Raw genomic sequence first — 16,513 nt, 5'->3', positions numbered from 1 at the left:
ATTTATTAATTTACGCTCTTGGTGCCTTGCGAACCTTCAAACCGCCAGTTGATAAACGACGTCGTTCGGACCACTTGCTTCCATTTTTGGGAGTTTTTCTTTTTGCTGGAAATTCTTAGACTGCAGAGTCAACTAGCCCAACCTCCAGCTTCAAATGCCATTCGATGTCCAGAAGAAAGCGCGCGCAAGGAGCCCGGCTACACACGGCTCATTCGTGACGCGTTTTCAGCGGCGGCTACTTCAGTTCTCTTTACAGACCTTAAAACCAGATTACTCAATACGAAAATAGCGACTATACGTTATCAAGTGACATACTCTATAAAATTAATCTCCTGCCACCAAATTACATTTGCACTGCCACTTGAATGCCAATCGCATTAACGACGATAAACATCCCCGCCAGACTCCTTTTGACTGCGTAATCTACGTACAGCTGAAGTTGCTTTTTTTCTGTACTGTACTTTTAACCGCGAGAAAGTTTGATTCTGACATCATGTGTAGTCCTCCAGTGACATATGTCACCGCATCATCTCTCACTCGGAGAAGCATTGCTCAAAATCAACAGCGGAGTGGGCGCGAACGGAACGAAAACACAGTAGACGTGCGAAAGAGAACGCGCCCATCGAATGATGCGATTGGCAAATTTCTAGGGGTAGCTTGGTTAGGCTTGACGCAGAGCACGACGTAGTTTCAGGTCCCTGGTACGGGCCTTGTGCAGTCCAACCTAATTGGCAATACCCTGGCTCCTCCAGGAAGAACGAGGCCTGCACGATGGCCAGCTGACCTGCGGTCAACTCCTCGCCAGCACCGGGGTGCACTCCGATCGGAGGTCAGCTCTGCTACAGCAACATGGCCTGAACGAGTACACTTCCGTCGCGCGACGCTCTCGGATCCCGGGGACGCGATGGCTGGCGATTGGATCCTTCCTGTGGCTGCTGCGCAGCCATTACTTAACAGCCGGGATAGCGGCCTTCGTGGTCTCCGCACTCTGGCTTTCACAAACCTGCGAGTGCTTAATAGGCAGGTTCCGCTCCCGCCGCGTCGTCCACTCTCCCACAACCCTAGCTCTACCAAATGCCGAGGAAGTCGAGTCCAGTCTGCTGGTTCCCGGCGATGTCATCGCCTTGAAGCAAGGAGACAGGGCACCCTGCGACATGGTGTTACTGTCCGGCGACTGCGTCGTGGACCAAGGCGACGTCGCATTGCCCGCATTGGCCGCGAGGTGGCCCTTGACAGCGCCGGAGTGCGAGCTCTTCAGTGTCCACAAGCACCGAACGAGCGTCATCCTGCGCCCTTCCAGAATCGCCTGTTCGCGGGGCCAACTCCTCGCCGTCGTCCTGAGGACCGGTGCCGCCACAGAAAGCGCCATGCTGTGCTCACGCCCGGAATGGCTGTACGTAGAAGACGAAGAAGGGCTCGGGCCGGCTCAGTGGGCAGTGGCGGCCGCTGCGTTTCTGCTCTCGCTACTGTTCTGGCTTGGCCGAGACCGCTTCACGTGGGATGAAGTGCTCCTCCGGGCGCTCAGCCTTCACCTGCTGCTGTTCCCTCCTCGAGCGCTCCTCGCCAACTGGCTTCTGGAGAAGGTCGCGGTGTCGGCTCTAGCCTCGGCTAGAGCGACGAGTTCGCGGAGCGCCCTCTCGTCGGTCGCCTGCTGGGGCAGAACGAGTCGTGTCGCCATCGACAGTGCGGGCGCGTTGTGCGAGGCCGCAGAGAAGTTGGCCGGAGTACTCCCGGCGGGGTGCCACGGTTTCGCGCCAGTCATCGCACGCGGGCTGTCTCAGCTACCACGAGGACACCCGCTTCGGTGGGCAGCGGCAGCCGTGGGGGCTGCGCTCTGGAAAGAAGGAAGCCACGCCGCGGGACATCCGCACGAAGTGGCAACTTTCGCGGCCGCGGGTTCCGGCCTTAAAGCAGATGGTGACGGCTACGGCTTGGACACACCCCCAGAGTCCCCAGGACCACCGTTGAGGCTAGCTCCCTTTGTGAACCCCTTCTGGAGTACCCAGCGCCTCGACGAAGACCTAAGGGAGACCCGTGACCCACCGGATGTGATATCATCTGTCGTCGTAGAGGTGAGCCAAAGCTGCGAACCGCCTTGGACCAATGACTGCTGCGAAGGTAGCAAGGGAGACTATCAGCCTCGCGCTCCCTCTGTCAGCACCGTCAGAAGCCAACGCACGAGCGTCGGGGAACGGCCGCCTTTAGCCGAGATTCCTCAAGTACGAGTGCAGCTAGCGCCCCCCAGCCGCTTTTCTCCGTATCCCGCCTTGTTAGCCGGCGCGCGGGCGATACGGCGCCTGTCGGGCCAAGTGGCAAACAGTTGCCCGCTGTGTCACAAGAAGCGGCCCCCTCCACCGGCGCCGGAAGCGTCAAAGCCTGTGACGCCGGAGTTGCCAGAACCCGCGAGTACATGTCGAAACGACATGAAACCAGTCATCGAAGAACGCCAGGCACAGGACTTGCTCCGCGAGAGAAGCGAGTGTCGAAGACTGTGCGTACTAGAATGTGAGCCCCGTCGCGCGGGCAGGGATTGGACCACGATCGTGTACGAAACCAGAAACCACCGAGAGATCGTTTGCGTCGGTAGACCGGGTGACGTATTCCCGCTGTGCCAGGGCGATCACCCGGCGCCATGTAACGCAAAAGCCGTGTCAGCGTCGTTTCACGAACGCGGTTTCGGCATAGCCGCCATCGCTGGCAGAAGCTGTCTTGACGAGGGTTCTCGCGCCGACACCGCGAGAGACTGCGACTTGAACTTCGAAGGTCTGTTGTTCTTTGAACCCGTGATGAACCCGCAAGCTGCCCCCGCCATTGAAGAGCTGCGGCGCATTGATGTCCGTCCAGTGGTCGTGGACGAGGCAAACGTCTACCGCTGCATCGCCGTAGCCCGCAGCACTGGCGTCGTGCTGCCCGACGAGCCGCTCATGCTCGTGGCCACGCGCAAAACCGTGTTCGGAGGCCCCGCCGTCGACATTCGTATCCTGACGACGCCCTCGCTCTTCGAGCTACCGAAACAAAAAGTAACAGCGTGCAAATTCCTTCGTAATGCTATTCAGACGTAGCAGACGACGTCGTCGACGTCTGCCGGAATACAGTCGAAACTCGCTAGAACGAAGTCGTATCCGGCTTGGAAATGCTGTCGTTATGTCCAATATAGGCCTTTATTTGTTAGATGCTATTAGCGAGAAACACTTTAAATTCGTTATATCCGTGTTTGTTATATCGCGGCTCGACTAGCTGTACCAACAAGCCGGCAGCAACAGCTGGTGGCGGCGCCTTGCTACGCTGCCATATATATATAGCGCATTTCATCCAGCACAACCTTTCCGTAAAATCAAATTTGAATTAATATTCGTGATGATAATTGCCGCTACCAGCGTTCAGCTTATATTCATTCGCATATAAGCGGAATTCTGTCAGTGGCTGCGACAAATATTCTGCCCGTTAGATTAAACACAATGTCGCCAGCAGCGCTGCTGTTAATTTGCCTATACCTCATCTGGTGCAGGCAGTGCGTCCACGTGCAGCCCGTCAAATGCTTAGCTATAGCGCAGGCGAGCACCAACTTTTGTGAAACCCAGCGATGGCGGTAATGGCGCGTGCTCGCCAAGTGCGTCATCTACCGTCTCGCAATTTCACTCCGTCGTAAGGCCTCACAAAAGCCGGCGCTCGTACGGACCACGACCGGCTGGCTTTACGTGACCGATTGATCCTTCTGTTTGTCGCTTCTCCTGTAGTGTCCTGTTTCCTAATTTCGCACGACTAGCAATACGTGTCCCTCTCTGCTATGCTAAACCTGTCTATTAAGCATATGTAGTCGCATACAGAAGACGACGACGCCAACTGTTGTTGTCCAGCCTGGATCAAAAATTGCGGGCGACGACTGTGCATAAACATAACTATTGAATGACAGTAAAGTTGTGACATTTCTGGTGTATAAGCATTCTACTAGATTACACGTTAGATAGCATGAAGTCAACAAAATAGTACGCGTCACCATTAGTGGTAAACCATTTAAATAACCGCTTCGCATAGATTCCAACATATGCAGATGCAACGCACATGTTGGAATCGGCTATATATATATATATATATATATATATATATATATATATATATATATATATATATATATATATATATATATATATATATATATATATATATATATATATATATATATATATATATATATATATATATATATATATATATATATATATAGCCACGTCGTGTACGCGGCACTGTAAGAGTTGTAGAACGATTTCACCGCTGGCATCCAGTCGTAAGGGTTGTAGTCGGCCATAAAATATGTGGTAGCTGGCCCATGCCGTCGTCCAACTCACCCACGCTTGGGGCGTGGTTGTAGGGAGGAACTTGCTCTCATCGAGAACGAGGAATATGGGTTTATGTACAGTATTTACATGCGAACGTTACAGTTCATCAGTCTAACATGACTACCAAAGGAATGCACACTTAGCAGCCGCACAACAGCTGCTTATAAACACTGTCCTCCCTAGATCCCTAGGTGAGGGAAAACCGGCAGTTCACCGCCAATTCGTAGCGTCCAACGTCATCGTAGTCGACCCGCCTCTTAGGGGGACGGTTGCGCACACTTCCACACATATTTTACTGACCACGTCGAGGAGAGTGGGTACTCGTGGTCACGATGCTTGACCCGAGCAGGCGCCTCTTAATCCCCGAGCTGACCTCGTACAGCCGCCGCCTCGGCTGTCCATTGTCTGGCGTCTTCAAAGGCTCATGAGAAGGCACCGCAAAGCATCTCCAGGAATTCCCCCTGCTTCAGTCGAACCGTAAAGACGTTGGCGATTTCACTAACAATAGTTGGTCCGCCGATCGCGTTAATCATAGCGGCTCCGAGGGGGTGTTGACGCGGCACATCGTCGTCGATCCCTATGAAACGAGTCACCGCGGCAGGTGGTGAAGGCTTCCATGGTCTCTTCAGGGAAGCTCGCCACGCTCGCAGCTGCAGCTGGCCGAGAAAACTTTGCATGTCGGCACCTCTGCAGGCCGTTCCTAAAAGACGAAGATCTCGCGCATTGCGTAAGACGAGGTCCCTGCGCAATCGTTTTTCAGTTTGCCTGCAATTAAAGTGTCCTGCCCTGTTTTATCAGTTCCTGCTGCTTGTGAATCGTGACACTGGTGGAGCAGCTGGGTAAATTTTGGGACACCTGTCAACAGCCCCACATCAAACCCAGGACGTTTTCCGCATTTCGAAACGCCCGTTCACCGCGCCAGTCGTCGTCTAGCTACTAGGCCCAGAATTTGGTGCCCTACCAGGAAGTCTGCGTGTTACCACGAGTGTCCAAGCCATGGCAGACACAGCCCCTGCAAAGGTGACTCTTTTGACTCCTCGATCTCCCGTGAGCTTCCACGGCAATGCCTACGAGGATGCAGAAGACTGGCTCGAGGAATACGAGCGCGTAGCCAAGTATAATGAGTGGCATGCTGGACAGAAGCTATCTATAGTGTGTATTTATCTCTTGAATATGGAGCCCGCACGTAATTCGTAAATCGCGAAGGAATCTGGCAAAGCTGGCATGAGTTCCGCCGCCGATTCCTCCATACGTTCGGGAGCACCGAAAGGCTGGACCATGCGCGCAGCGTCTTCTCGAATCACGGATTCAAAAGCCGAATGAAACTGTTGCTATGTTCGCTGAGGGCATGGCTCGTCTTTGTCGTCATGCAGATCCCGATATGCCCGAGGCAAAAAAACTAGGCCACCTCATGCGCGGCGCAAAGGAGCAGCTGTTTTCCGGTCTTGTGCGGAACCCGCCGACGAGCATCGATGAATTTACTCAAGAATCGACGGCCACAGAGCGCGCGTTACAACCGCCATGTATGATCACCTGACGAGCACTGGACCGGCAAGCGCCGCAGCAGTGACGGTCACAGACGAGGGTTCCTTGCACCGGCTGATACGCGAAATTGTTCAGGGAGAAATTAAGAAGCCCACTGCCACGCCAAATGAATGCACAGCTGTGTCGGTGGTTGTGCGTCAAGAAATAAAGCAAACGTTTGCGGCTCCCGAGCCGAATTCCCGGACGTGGCAGCCCAGCTACGCAGATGTCCGTCGACCGCCACCTCCGATGCCGACGCCGCAGTATCACCAGCAGTAGGCACCGGCATCACCTTGGTACCATAGGGAACAACCGACGCGACCACCGTTTCGCAGAACCGACATTTGGCGCACAGCTGACTACAAGCCCTTGTGCTTCCACTGTGGGGAAGCGAGCCATATCTACCGTCATTGCCCTTACCGCGTCGAAGGGTACCAAGCGTTCCCATCGACTGCTTCTCGTCGTGCTTTTGACGGCAGCCGAGCGAAAATCGACGCGAATTCGACGAGCTGGCAAGCCGATACTCCCGGTTACTGGTCGCGCTCCCCTTCTCCGGGACATCGTGTTCCCGCGGCAAGACACAGTTCCAACGACGTGGCCCGAGGGCGATCTCCCAGCCCACGCTGGGGATACTGAAGGCCGCGACCTCAGGGGGGAAGGTTGCCACACGTCGAAGTGCCGAAAATTCCCCATTGCCGTCGAACGAGAAGCCGATAGAGCCGGATGATTTGACGAGAGACGAGATTGTTAGCGCCGATGTTACTGTGTCAATTGACGGCTGCGATGTGACGGCGCTAGAAGACACTGGCGCGGACCTTTCAATCGTAACTGAAAAACTGGCGGACAGGCTTCGCAAAGTGAAAATGGAATGGTCAGGGCCGCACATTAGAGGTGCTGGAGGCCAGCTACTGACACCGACTGGCAAGTGTACTGCAAGGGTCAACAGGGATTCGTCATTCATCGCAAATTTTGTTAGTCTCCCCAACTGCTGCAAAGATGTAATCTTAAGTATGGACTTCCTACGTGAGTACGGCGCCGTCATCAACATACTACAAGGTATACTAACCTTTTCTGGGGAAGAAAGTGCAGGACTACAACGCAAGTCTTTGCGCATCATAGACGACGTGACCGTACCACCGTTATCTTGCCGTCTTGTTTCCGTCAGGTGCGACACAGAGTACGATGGGGAAGGTATTGTCAAGCAGATAATTACGCTTTCGCTCACTCAAGGTATTGCCAAGCCCAGAAGTCTCGTCAAAGTAATGCATGAGCAAACAGAACTACTGCTGACAAACTTCAGCAAGTAACGACGACACATTGCAAAAGGCGCGGCAGTTGCTTACCTCGACGAGATTGTGGAATTCGGCGAATGCTTTCCATTTCAACAAGGAGAGCAAGACGCTTCGGCACCGTTGCCTGTTCTTGACGTGAGCGCGAGCTTATCACTAGCGGGAAGGCAGCCTTGTGGACCTGCTTTACCAGTTTCGCGATTGTTTCTTGTCGACATACAGAGTTGGTCAGACGCCACTGACGAAGCACCAGGTTATCACGGAGGAGACAGCGAGAATAAACCGACAAAACCCGTACCGTGTAGCACCAAAAGAACGCGAAGCGGTCCGAGAGCAAGTGCAGAAAATGCTCGACGACGACGTTATCCAACCATCAAAAAGCCCGTGGGCATCGCCGGTAGTGATGGTCAAAAAGAAAGACGGCAGTCTACGTTTTGTGTCGACTACCGTAAGCTGAACCATGTGACAAAGACGTATACCCATTACCGCGTATCGACGATTCTCTCGAGAGGCTGAGGCATGCCCGCTACTTCTCGTCGGTAGACCCCAAAATATTGGCAAATCGAGGTTGAGGAGAGAGACAGAGAAAAGACTGCTTTCGTAACGCCTGATGTGCTTTACGAATTGAAGGTCCTGCCTTTCGGTTTATGCTTAGCTCCAGCAACTTTTCAGCGACTCATGGATATGGTTCTGTCAGGCCTGAAGTGGCGGACATGCCTATAGTATACCTCGACGACGTCATAGTTTTTTCGGAAACGTTCGAGGAGCACCTGAGATGGTTGCTGGTGGTTCTACAAACGATCCGGTCCGCCGGCTTAACACTGAAAGCAGCAAAGTGTCACTTTGGCTTCGAGGAACTCCAGTTATTAGGCGATGTTGTGAGTCATCAAGGCGTCCGCCCTGACCCCGACAGGATCACGGCCGTCGCAATGTTTCCAACGCCAACGGATAAGAAGTCAGTGAGGCGTTTCAGAGGCCTCTGCTCGTATTACCGAAGATTTACAGCCAATTTTTCACATATAGCTTCACCGTTAACGCGCCTTACAAGAGAAGACCTTACCTTCGTATGGGGCGATGAACAAGCTGCGTTTAATGATCTCCGACAGCGCTTGCAAACATTTCCTTTACTGGTTCACTTTGACGAGGGCGCTCCTACCGTGATTCATACGGACGCCAGCAACGTAGGTCTTGGCGCTGTGCTCGTGCAGTGGCAAGACTCAGCCGAGAGAATCACTGCACACGTAAGCAGGACGCTCTCACGTGCTGAGTCTGATTACTCAACCACAGGAAAGGAATGCCTTGAGGTGGTATGGGCAATTATGAAGTTTCGCCAGTATCTCTACGGTAGTTCTTTCAGTGTTGTCAGCGATCCTCACTCACTTTGCTGCTGACCAACTTGAAGGATCCGTCCGGTCGACTAGCGCGTTGGAGCTTAAGGCTTCAAGAATTCGATATGACAATGGTGTACTAGTCCGGACGAAAGCACTCCGACGCCGACTGCCTTTCAAGGTCACCGATTGAGCAGGAAGTCATAGAAGATGACGAAGACGTGGCTTCTATAGGTGTTCTAGACAGGGACACGATTGCTCGTCAGCAGCGGGAAGACAGCGAACTGATTCCGCTCATTGAATTTTCAGAAGGCCGGATTACAAGCGCGCCCAAAACATTTGCAAGGAGCCTGCCATCATTCTTCTTCCGTAATGATGTTATTTACAAGAACTTCTCTGCAAGCGGAAGCAGCCGCCTACTTGTCGTCCCAACGTGCCTCCGTCATGAGGTCTTGCAAGCCTGCCACGATGAACCGATATCTGGCCACCTCGGCTACACGCGAACACTGGCCCGAGTCAAAGAGAAATATTACTGGCCAAGGATTGCCACCTTTGTGAAATATTACGTGTGCACGTACCTCGATCGATTGTCAGCGACGCAACCACCATATATGAAACCAGTTGGGCTACTACAACCAGTCCAAGTGCCCTCGACCCCATTTGGTGGTGGTGGTGATAAACTTTATTGAAAGAGGGAAGGGTAAAGAGGGACGTGGCTGAGCGTTAGGGCTCAAGTAAGGCCCTGGGCCTGCTTGACCTTTTCCGCCCAGTCCACCAGTTCCAATTGTCGGTCGACGTCCCCGGAACTGAGCCAGGCTGTCCAGTCAGTCTCGCTGCTGACGGGGGGATGAGAGAACGGGAGCGAGGTGCATTCCCACATTATGTGTGTGAGTGTTCCTGTTTCTGGACAGAGCCTACATTTGTCGCTTTCCCTGCCCCCTGTGATTTTGTTAATGTATTTTGGGTGTGGGTATGTATTTGTCTGAAGTCGCCGAAACGCGACCGCTTGCGTTTTGTCGAGTTGCTTGGCCGGTGGTGGGAGCGCGCGACGCCTCAAGCGATACCGATGGGCTATTTCATAATAAGTCTCGCAGGGTTCCTCGTGTGTCTCCTCCTCATTCACGCCGTCCGCATCCGCGGACGAGGCTCGTCGGCTCACAGTTTGGCCCATTTGCCCAAATCGGGATGGACCTTCTCGGACCATTCCCGACTTCCAATACTGGCAATAAGTGGGTAATAGTTGCCACCGATTACCTGACACGCTATGCAGAAACCAAGGCCCTTCCAAGTGGCACCGCAGTTGAAGCAGCGCGATTCTTTATTGAAAACGTGGTTCAGAGGCACGGTGCACCGACGGTGATAATAACGGACAGAGGGACTGCCTTTACGGCTACACTCCTAAAGACATTGCTTAGCCTCAGCGGCACGGCTCACCGAAAGACCACAGCCTATCACCAGCAAACGAACGGCCTAACAGAACGCTTGAACAAGACTATCGCCGACATGCTGAGTATGTACGTAGACGTGGAGTACAAAAATTGGGATGACATTCTACAGTACATCACATTCGCTTACAACACTGCTCAACAGGAAACAATGCGAGAGGCACCATTTAACCTTCTTCATGGCCGTGAAGTGACGACGATGCTCGATGCGATGTTGCCACATGACTGCGGTGATATAGGCACGGACGCTGAAGCTTTCGCTCAACGTGCTGAAGAAGCGAGACAACTCGCCCGCGTCAAAATCGCCCGACAACAGGACTATGACGCTCGACGCTATACAATCTACGGCACCGCTACATCACATATCAGCCAGGCGACAAAGTATGGGTTTGGAGGCCCATCCGTCGGCGAGGACTTTCAGAAAAGCTACTTATAGGCGGCACTTTGGCCCGTAAAAGGTTTTACGGCGCCTCAGCGACCTGAATTATGAGTTAATTCCTGACAGCCCTGCTTCCTCCGGGCAGCGTCCATTAGACGTTGTGCACATTGGGCGCATGAAGCCATATTGTTCGGAATGAAGTGCCCACACCTCGTCTGACCCATCTTCCTGCCGCTAGGTGAGCATCGGGACGATGCTCTCTTTGGAGGGAGGCAAATGCCACTTCCAGTACGCGGCATGTAAGGGAGACGAAGATCTCGCGCATTGCGGAAAAGGTCCCTGTGCGATCGTTTTCCTGTTGGCCTACAATTAAAGGATCCTGCCCTTTTTATGAGTTCCTGCTGCTTATGAATCGTGACATTATATGTCTCAGCATACCGCGTTAAATAGTCTGAGGCTACGATTATCCACCTGTTGCCAAAAAATGACAGTGGAAACGGGCCCAGAAGATCCATGCCGACCTGGTCAAAAGGCTTGCCAGGTGGGTCAATCGGATTCAGCAATCCCGCAGGCTTCACAGCTGGCGACTTTCGGCAGTGGCATTCACAGCAGGCTTGGACGTACCGCTTAACACACTCGGCAAGTTTCGGGCAGTAGCAGGATTTGCGCACTCGGCTTCACAGCTGGCGACTTTCGGCAGTGGCATTCACAGCAGGCTTGGACGTACCGCTTAACACACTCGGCAAGTTTCGGGCAGTAGCAGGATTTGCGCACTCGATCAAGCGTTCTCGTAAAACCCAAACGGCCAGACGGAGGCGCGTCATGACAGGCGAATAAAACTTCGGCACGGAGGTCTGCTGGAACGACCAGAAGGTATGTCTTTTTGGTGGCAGCGGAGTTTTTCTTATACAAGACGCCATGTCGTAAACAAAAAGACGACAATTTTCGAGCGATGTGCCGGGATATTGATGGGTTTCGTTTTTCCAAATGTTCGAATATAGGTCGTAGTGGTCTGCGCGCTGCCGTGTGGTCAAATCAGTAACGCTTACGGCCCCAAGGAAAACGCCGTCAATGTCTTGGTCTGTAGTGTCGATAGGGGCGCGCGAGAGTGCGTCAGCGTCTTCGTGTATGCGGCCCGACTTGTACACGATGGTCACGTCGTACTCCTGCAAACGTAGACTCCACCGTGCCAGTCGTCCAGAAGGGTCCCGCAGAATTTCAAGCCAGCATAACGAGTCATGATCGGTTACAACTTTGAATTGGCGGCCGTAGAGAGAGAGAGGGAGAATAAACATTTTTATTCGGTGAATGAAGCTTTGGAGAGGCGTCCTCATTCCAGAATGCCTTGAGCTCGGGCCGCGTCCTGGGCCCTCGCAAATCAGCCGTTGCTGATCCTCGAGGTCGGAGCTGGCCAAGGCTCTCTCCCAAAGCTCGTTAGTGGGGTAAGGGTTCGGAGGATTTAATGGTAGAGGTAAGGTCGAGATTTGGCTAGATAGTTGATGCGGCTGCCGCAGGCGGGCCTGAACGACTGACATGAAGCTAATTAAGCTATCAGGATGAATAAAACTACTTCTGCAGTTCAGTTTTGACCATACGGATTTGAAATAAACCATTCGTGATTTCGTACAGTGCACACACAAAAAGCGAGAAGCGACGACACGGAGCAATATCGACATCGATACGTTGCCGCTTTCGACGGAAAGCTGCCCGCCGCACTCACCGGCACCTACCTAAATTAAATGCGACTACGAAGATGGGTGTATTTTTACGTCATGCCGACTCGTTATTTAGCTTCCGAGGTGCACTGCTTGCCTCGTATACATCCCAAATCTGCAGCAAGCGTAGGCCCCTCGATACAGCAGCATAAACAGCCACTTCGATCGATCAGCTGCCAACGATATATATATATATATATATATACTGGTATCGGCGTTTCCGGGATAAACTACGCATTCTCTAAATAAACGACGATACGCGCAAAGTTCTTATCTATGTCCACTTTACGGAACACATTGTGTGCATGAAGAGAAAACGAAGAATGATAAGTGTATGCCCAGCATAACCCTCCCGTAATATACAGTCTCCCGCTCGCTGTTTTCGAAGGTGCGTGGTCGCTCATATCAGCGCGATTCAGAGTGATGGAACGGTGCTTACATGCACAAAATCTGCCTGTTTTGATATGTTCTGCCATTATTTGATGACAACGGTGAGTCGCTGCGCCTGCCGGTGTAAACAAATGCACCGTTCGGTGCTTTGGACTGTCAGCGGCGTTCTTGTGGGATTCCAATGGTCGTGCTCCACATCTTATAGTGAGCATGCGAAGCGTTTTCCTGAGAAGGGGTAAAACGCCCAAAATAGCAAGCACCGCTTATATTTAAATCAGTTGTTTGGGCTACCCTTGGTCTTGATGTTGCAGCACGATATGTAGCGCATGGGCGCTGGCTCTCGTGGTGGCCGGTCGAATGGGAACGGCGATTCGGGGCAACCGAATTCGTCAGAATCATATCTGTCAATATCTGACAGATCCGAAGAGCTGGTGCAGCTGACATTGTCAACCGAACGTCCGGCGCGGTCACGATTCAGCGCCAACTCAGGCAGCGAAGAGCGTCTGCTCTTCGCTGCCAGCGGGCGAGACCGGCATGCCTTGCGCGCCTTTCTTCCCGGTGGAAACACTCGTGACGTCATCGAAGAGGTTCGCTCTGCTGCTTGGTCAGGTTTCCGTTTTGTTTTTCCGCTTTTCTGCTTATTTAAAATTATTTGCGAATTTGCGAAAGGAAATTTATCAGACGCGTGACAATAGGGTCTCGGGAACCTAAATATTCCATTACCTTGACATGGTCGAAAAATCGCCGGAGTTGCACTTTAACAACGTTAGAAATAATGTTGCATTTTCTTTCGCGTACTTGATATTATTCGGTTCCTTTGAAAAGTAAACGAATTGCTATAATGTTCAGGACCATCTTTTTTGTTTCATATGCAGTGGCATATTTTAACGGGCATCATTCTTTTCCGGCATAACTCTGTGACCACCTGTTAATCGCACCTCCTGGGCTGCAGTGCGCGTACCAAATCCCCGTGGACTCACGCAGTGTGCAACCGTTTGCGACTCCATCCTTTCTGGCGTCGTAGAACCAAGCATTCCACTCCATTCCGTGATCCTTCCGGCCCAGCTCGCCTAGACGTCATGGATTTTGACGGCGTCAGCTCGGGCCTATAGTTAACGTTTTATTGGTACGGATTTACTGCCCTCTAAAGAGGCAAATTGCTTAACTGGAATTGACGTCCGACTGCCGTACCGGTACTTGGACGTCAGCGCAAAATTTGATTAAACTTTGACTTTATTGTTCTAAAGACCGACTTATAAGCTCGAAATTAACAATGCAGTTCCAAAAGAACACTGCTTTAGTGTCCCCGTAAGATCAACGAACAAGGAAAAACCTCCTCCGCCGTTTCGATCAACTCACGTTGACTCAGGCCCACTATGTTATTACGCCGTGCTCCGCGGCAGGGTTGCCAGGTTTGGCGATTTCTCCCTAAATCGGCTACTTTTAAAGGCTTCTGGCGACAGAAAATTGTGCCTGGCGACTTAGCTACTTTCTGCCAACCTTTGGTGGAGGTAATTCGTATAGGTAGTGCGCGAATCACACTTCCCCCTCGAAGCAACAGCCCCAAGAGCTAGATATTGAAGGCCATGCTTTTGTGTCGTGCAAGCTGTGGAAGCAAATTCAGGAGCTGAAAATATATCACGCTGCCATATCGTGTGTGGGCCCATTCGACTTGTCCTGGGCTGTCCAGGACGGCCCAAGGCGATTCATATTGCCACGTGGTAGTGACCGTAAAGAACACAGTAGCAGTACTGTGAAAGACGAAACTAACGTTTATTGGACGAACCTGTGCCCACAAAAACAGGCTACGCTCAAAGAACGGCGACAGCGGCGAACACAGTCGGCGATCGTCTCAATCTGATCAGCGGGTCAAGCGCGTCGGCTTTTGTACGTCAGTCGTCGAAAGTTCCAGAGTAATCGCTGGGAGCCGCGTGCCTTCCACAAAGTTCTGCACCATTCGCGTCGCGCAGACATGCAATCAGATTAGACAAGGTTCGGCGACAACAGACAGCGGATAGAAGCATCGATAACATTCTAGAAACTTCCGATACATGTAGGCGTGTCCTGCGCTGAGCGATAACATTCCTTAGACGGTAAAAGCGCTCACCCGTAAAAGATAGAGTCCACGTGTCAATATTCAACACTCTGCTGAAATCAACGTTTCGGGCAGTCCGGGACTTTCATGGATGGATAATTGAACAGGACCGAGCAGCTCCCTCTGAGTAACAGGAATTGACCAATCGTAAACGAAATGGTTTTGCGTCCTTCGTACGACGGAAGCAATAGGTGGTGGCCTAATATCACCACCAGCGACGGCTACCTCTATAGAGAATCTCGAAGACCATGGCTCTTGGCGCCAGAAACGACTGCAACAACCGAAAACGCGTCATCGCAGCCATGACATCACAGGTGCCAATGTCTATGTGACCATGCGACTGCGTACCAGGGAGAGAAGCGTGTGACGTCATACAGTTCGCACGGGAACGTTTGAAGTCATAGTAGTGCAAGGACGGCATGCAGCGAGTTTATTGTACTGAAACTGGCGATACCTCTTCGGCTATAAGAAAGCAAGAAAGTGGGCGGCGAAAATTATCAAATAACGTCAACTAGTCATTATGGTAAATTATCACACAAAAATATTAGATAACATTTGTTTTGTTCTGCTACTTGGGTTGCCATCGGTAGCGCTGGAAACTACGGGCTTTTCTGCTTTCTCTCTTCATTATTTTCGCGTCAAAAATTGACAATTGCTGGTTTGTCGCACCGTGACTACTTTTTTGGCTACTAATTAAAGCTTTTGCCGCAGTTGGCCATCTTTCTGGCTACTTCTCAGAATTTTTCGGCTACTTTTTCTCCCGAAGATCTGGCAACTCTTCTTCGCGGGTCTTGGACCAATTAAAGGTGTTCATCTCTCGGTGGCGCCTTTCAATGCAGGAGGACGCCTGTGTCCGGCGCGCCCAGAGGCTCCACTACGCCTTGAGCTATCGCACGCTCGTCGTGCTGCGCAAGCACTTCCCGGGTCTGCTGTCATCGGTGCGAGACTCGGTGTCCGTACTGGGAGGCCTGCCCGCAGACAGGGCTGCGGCCGCGATGCGACAGCTGGGCATCCAGACCGTGTGTGCCGGCGCCACGCTAGGCCTAGCGGCCAGCCAGCGCGGCGCCATCGTCGTCGGCGGTCGCGCCCCATGGCCTCCGCTGGCGTGCGACTCGGTGGCCGACGTTCCTCGGGTGGCGCTGGCCGCTCGGCGCGTTCTCGGCTGCCGGGGCGCGACGCTGGACTACGTGGCGCTCAGCGTGTGCCTGCAGGCCTGCGCCCTGCTGGTGCTGTACGCGCAGCGCGCCACCTTCACGGACCGCATGCACGTGTACCTGGAGCTCGTGGCGTGCGGCGGCCCCACGGCGGCGCTCGCCGTGTCGCGCCAGCGCGGAGCCCCGCCGCCGCGCCAGGACGCGGCGGCGTTCGTCCTGCACGCGCTGTGCTGGCTGGCCGCGCAGGTCGCCCTGCTCGGGCAGCTCCACTGCAGGTATGTGTCGAAGCGGGCTGCGTCGCTCTTGCTCGCAGATCGCCTGTGGCGGATAGCATAATTCCAGCCTTCGAGCTGTATTATTCCCGATGGGCGAGAAATCGAAACGCACATTGAACTAATGAACGAAAATTCACGAATTAACGCCACGTATTGCAATTCACAAACTGTAGCCGGTCAGTTTGCAAGACGTATCCACTTGAAATATATTTCCAGGATTACACCAGTTTGGAGATATTATTTCCCAATGTGTGGGACGAAACACATGCATGGCTTTTCAGTTACTTTTCTTTGTGTTCTCTTTTTCCTTTCATTTACACTGAGTGCTAATCAGGCATTACATAGGGGGGAGGGGGGCGTGTATACATTTTGGTACAACGAACACCGAAAATTTCATTCCTGCAACAAAGATTACAGCAGCGCTAAAATTTTGTGCAGTGCTCCTAGAAATCATAGGAAAACACTTGCAAAAGAATTCCATGTAGAGTTCCTGATTTACAAAGGTAGGAATATACGAGAAATACTTGCGCTGGATAATACAACGCAGCAATGTAAAAGAGAAAATACAGCGGTATCACTTGA

At 52.4% G+C, this 16,513-nt stretch overlaps 1 protein-coding gene across 3 annotated transcripts in view; it reads left to right on the top strand.

Annotated features, from left to right (window-relative positions):
• LOC135920771 (polyamine-transporting ATPase 13A2-like) overlaps positions 1-16,513 on the top strand; it is a 59,062-nt gene that overhangs the window by 33,272 nt on the left and 9,277 nt on the right. For 2 of the 3 annotated variants that reach the window (XM_065455020.1, XM_065455021.1), the window contains 2 exons: positions 753-3,020; positions 15,342-15,931. In XM_065455020.1, coding sequence (XP_065311092.1) covers positions 753-3,020; positions 15,342-15,931 — 2,858 coding nt within the window. The remainder of the gene's footprint in view (positions 1-752; positions 3,021-15,341; positions 15,932-16,513) is intronic. The other variant, XM_065455022.1, reaches the window with a different exon arrangement.

The sequence above is a fragment of the Dermacentor albipictus genome, chromosome 7 (genome assembly GCF_038994185.2).
Source record: "Dermacentor albipictus isolate Rhodes 1998 colony chromosome 7, USDA_Dalb.pri_finalv2, whole genome shotgun sequence".
Classification (NCBI taxonomy): domain Eukaryota; kingdom Metazoa; phylum Arthropoda; class Arachnida; order Ixodida; family Ixodidae; genus Dermacentor; species Dermacentor albipictus.
Note: the sequence above shows the minus strand (reverse complement) of the source record. Positions and strands in the feature narration are given on the sequence as shown.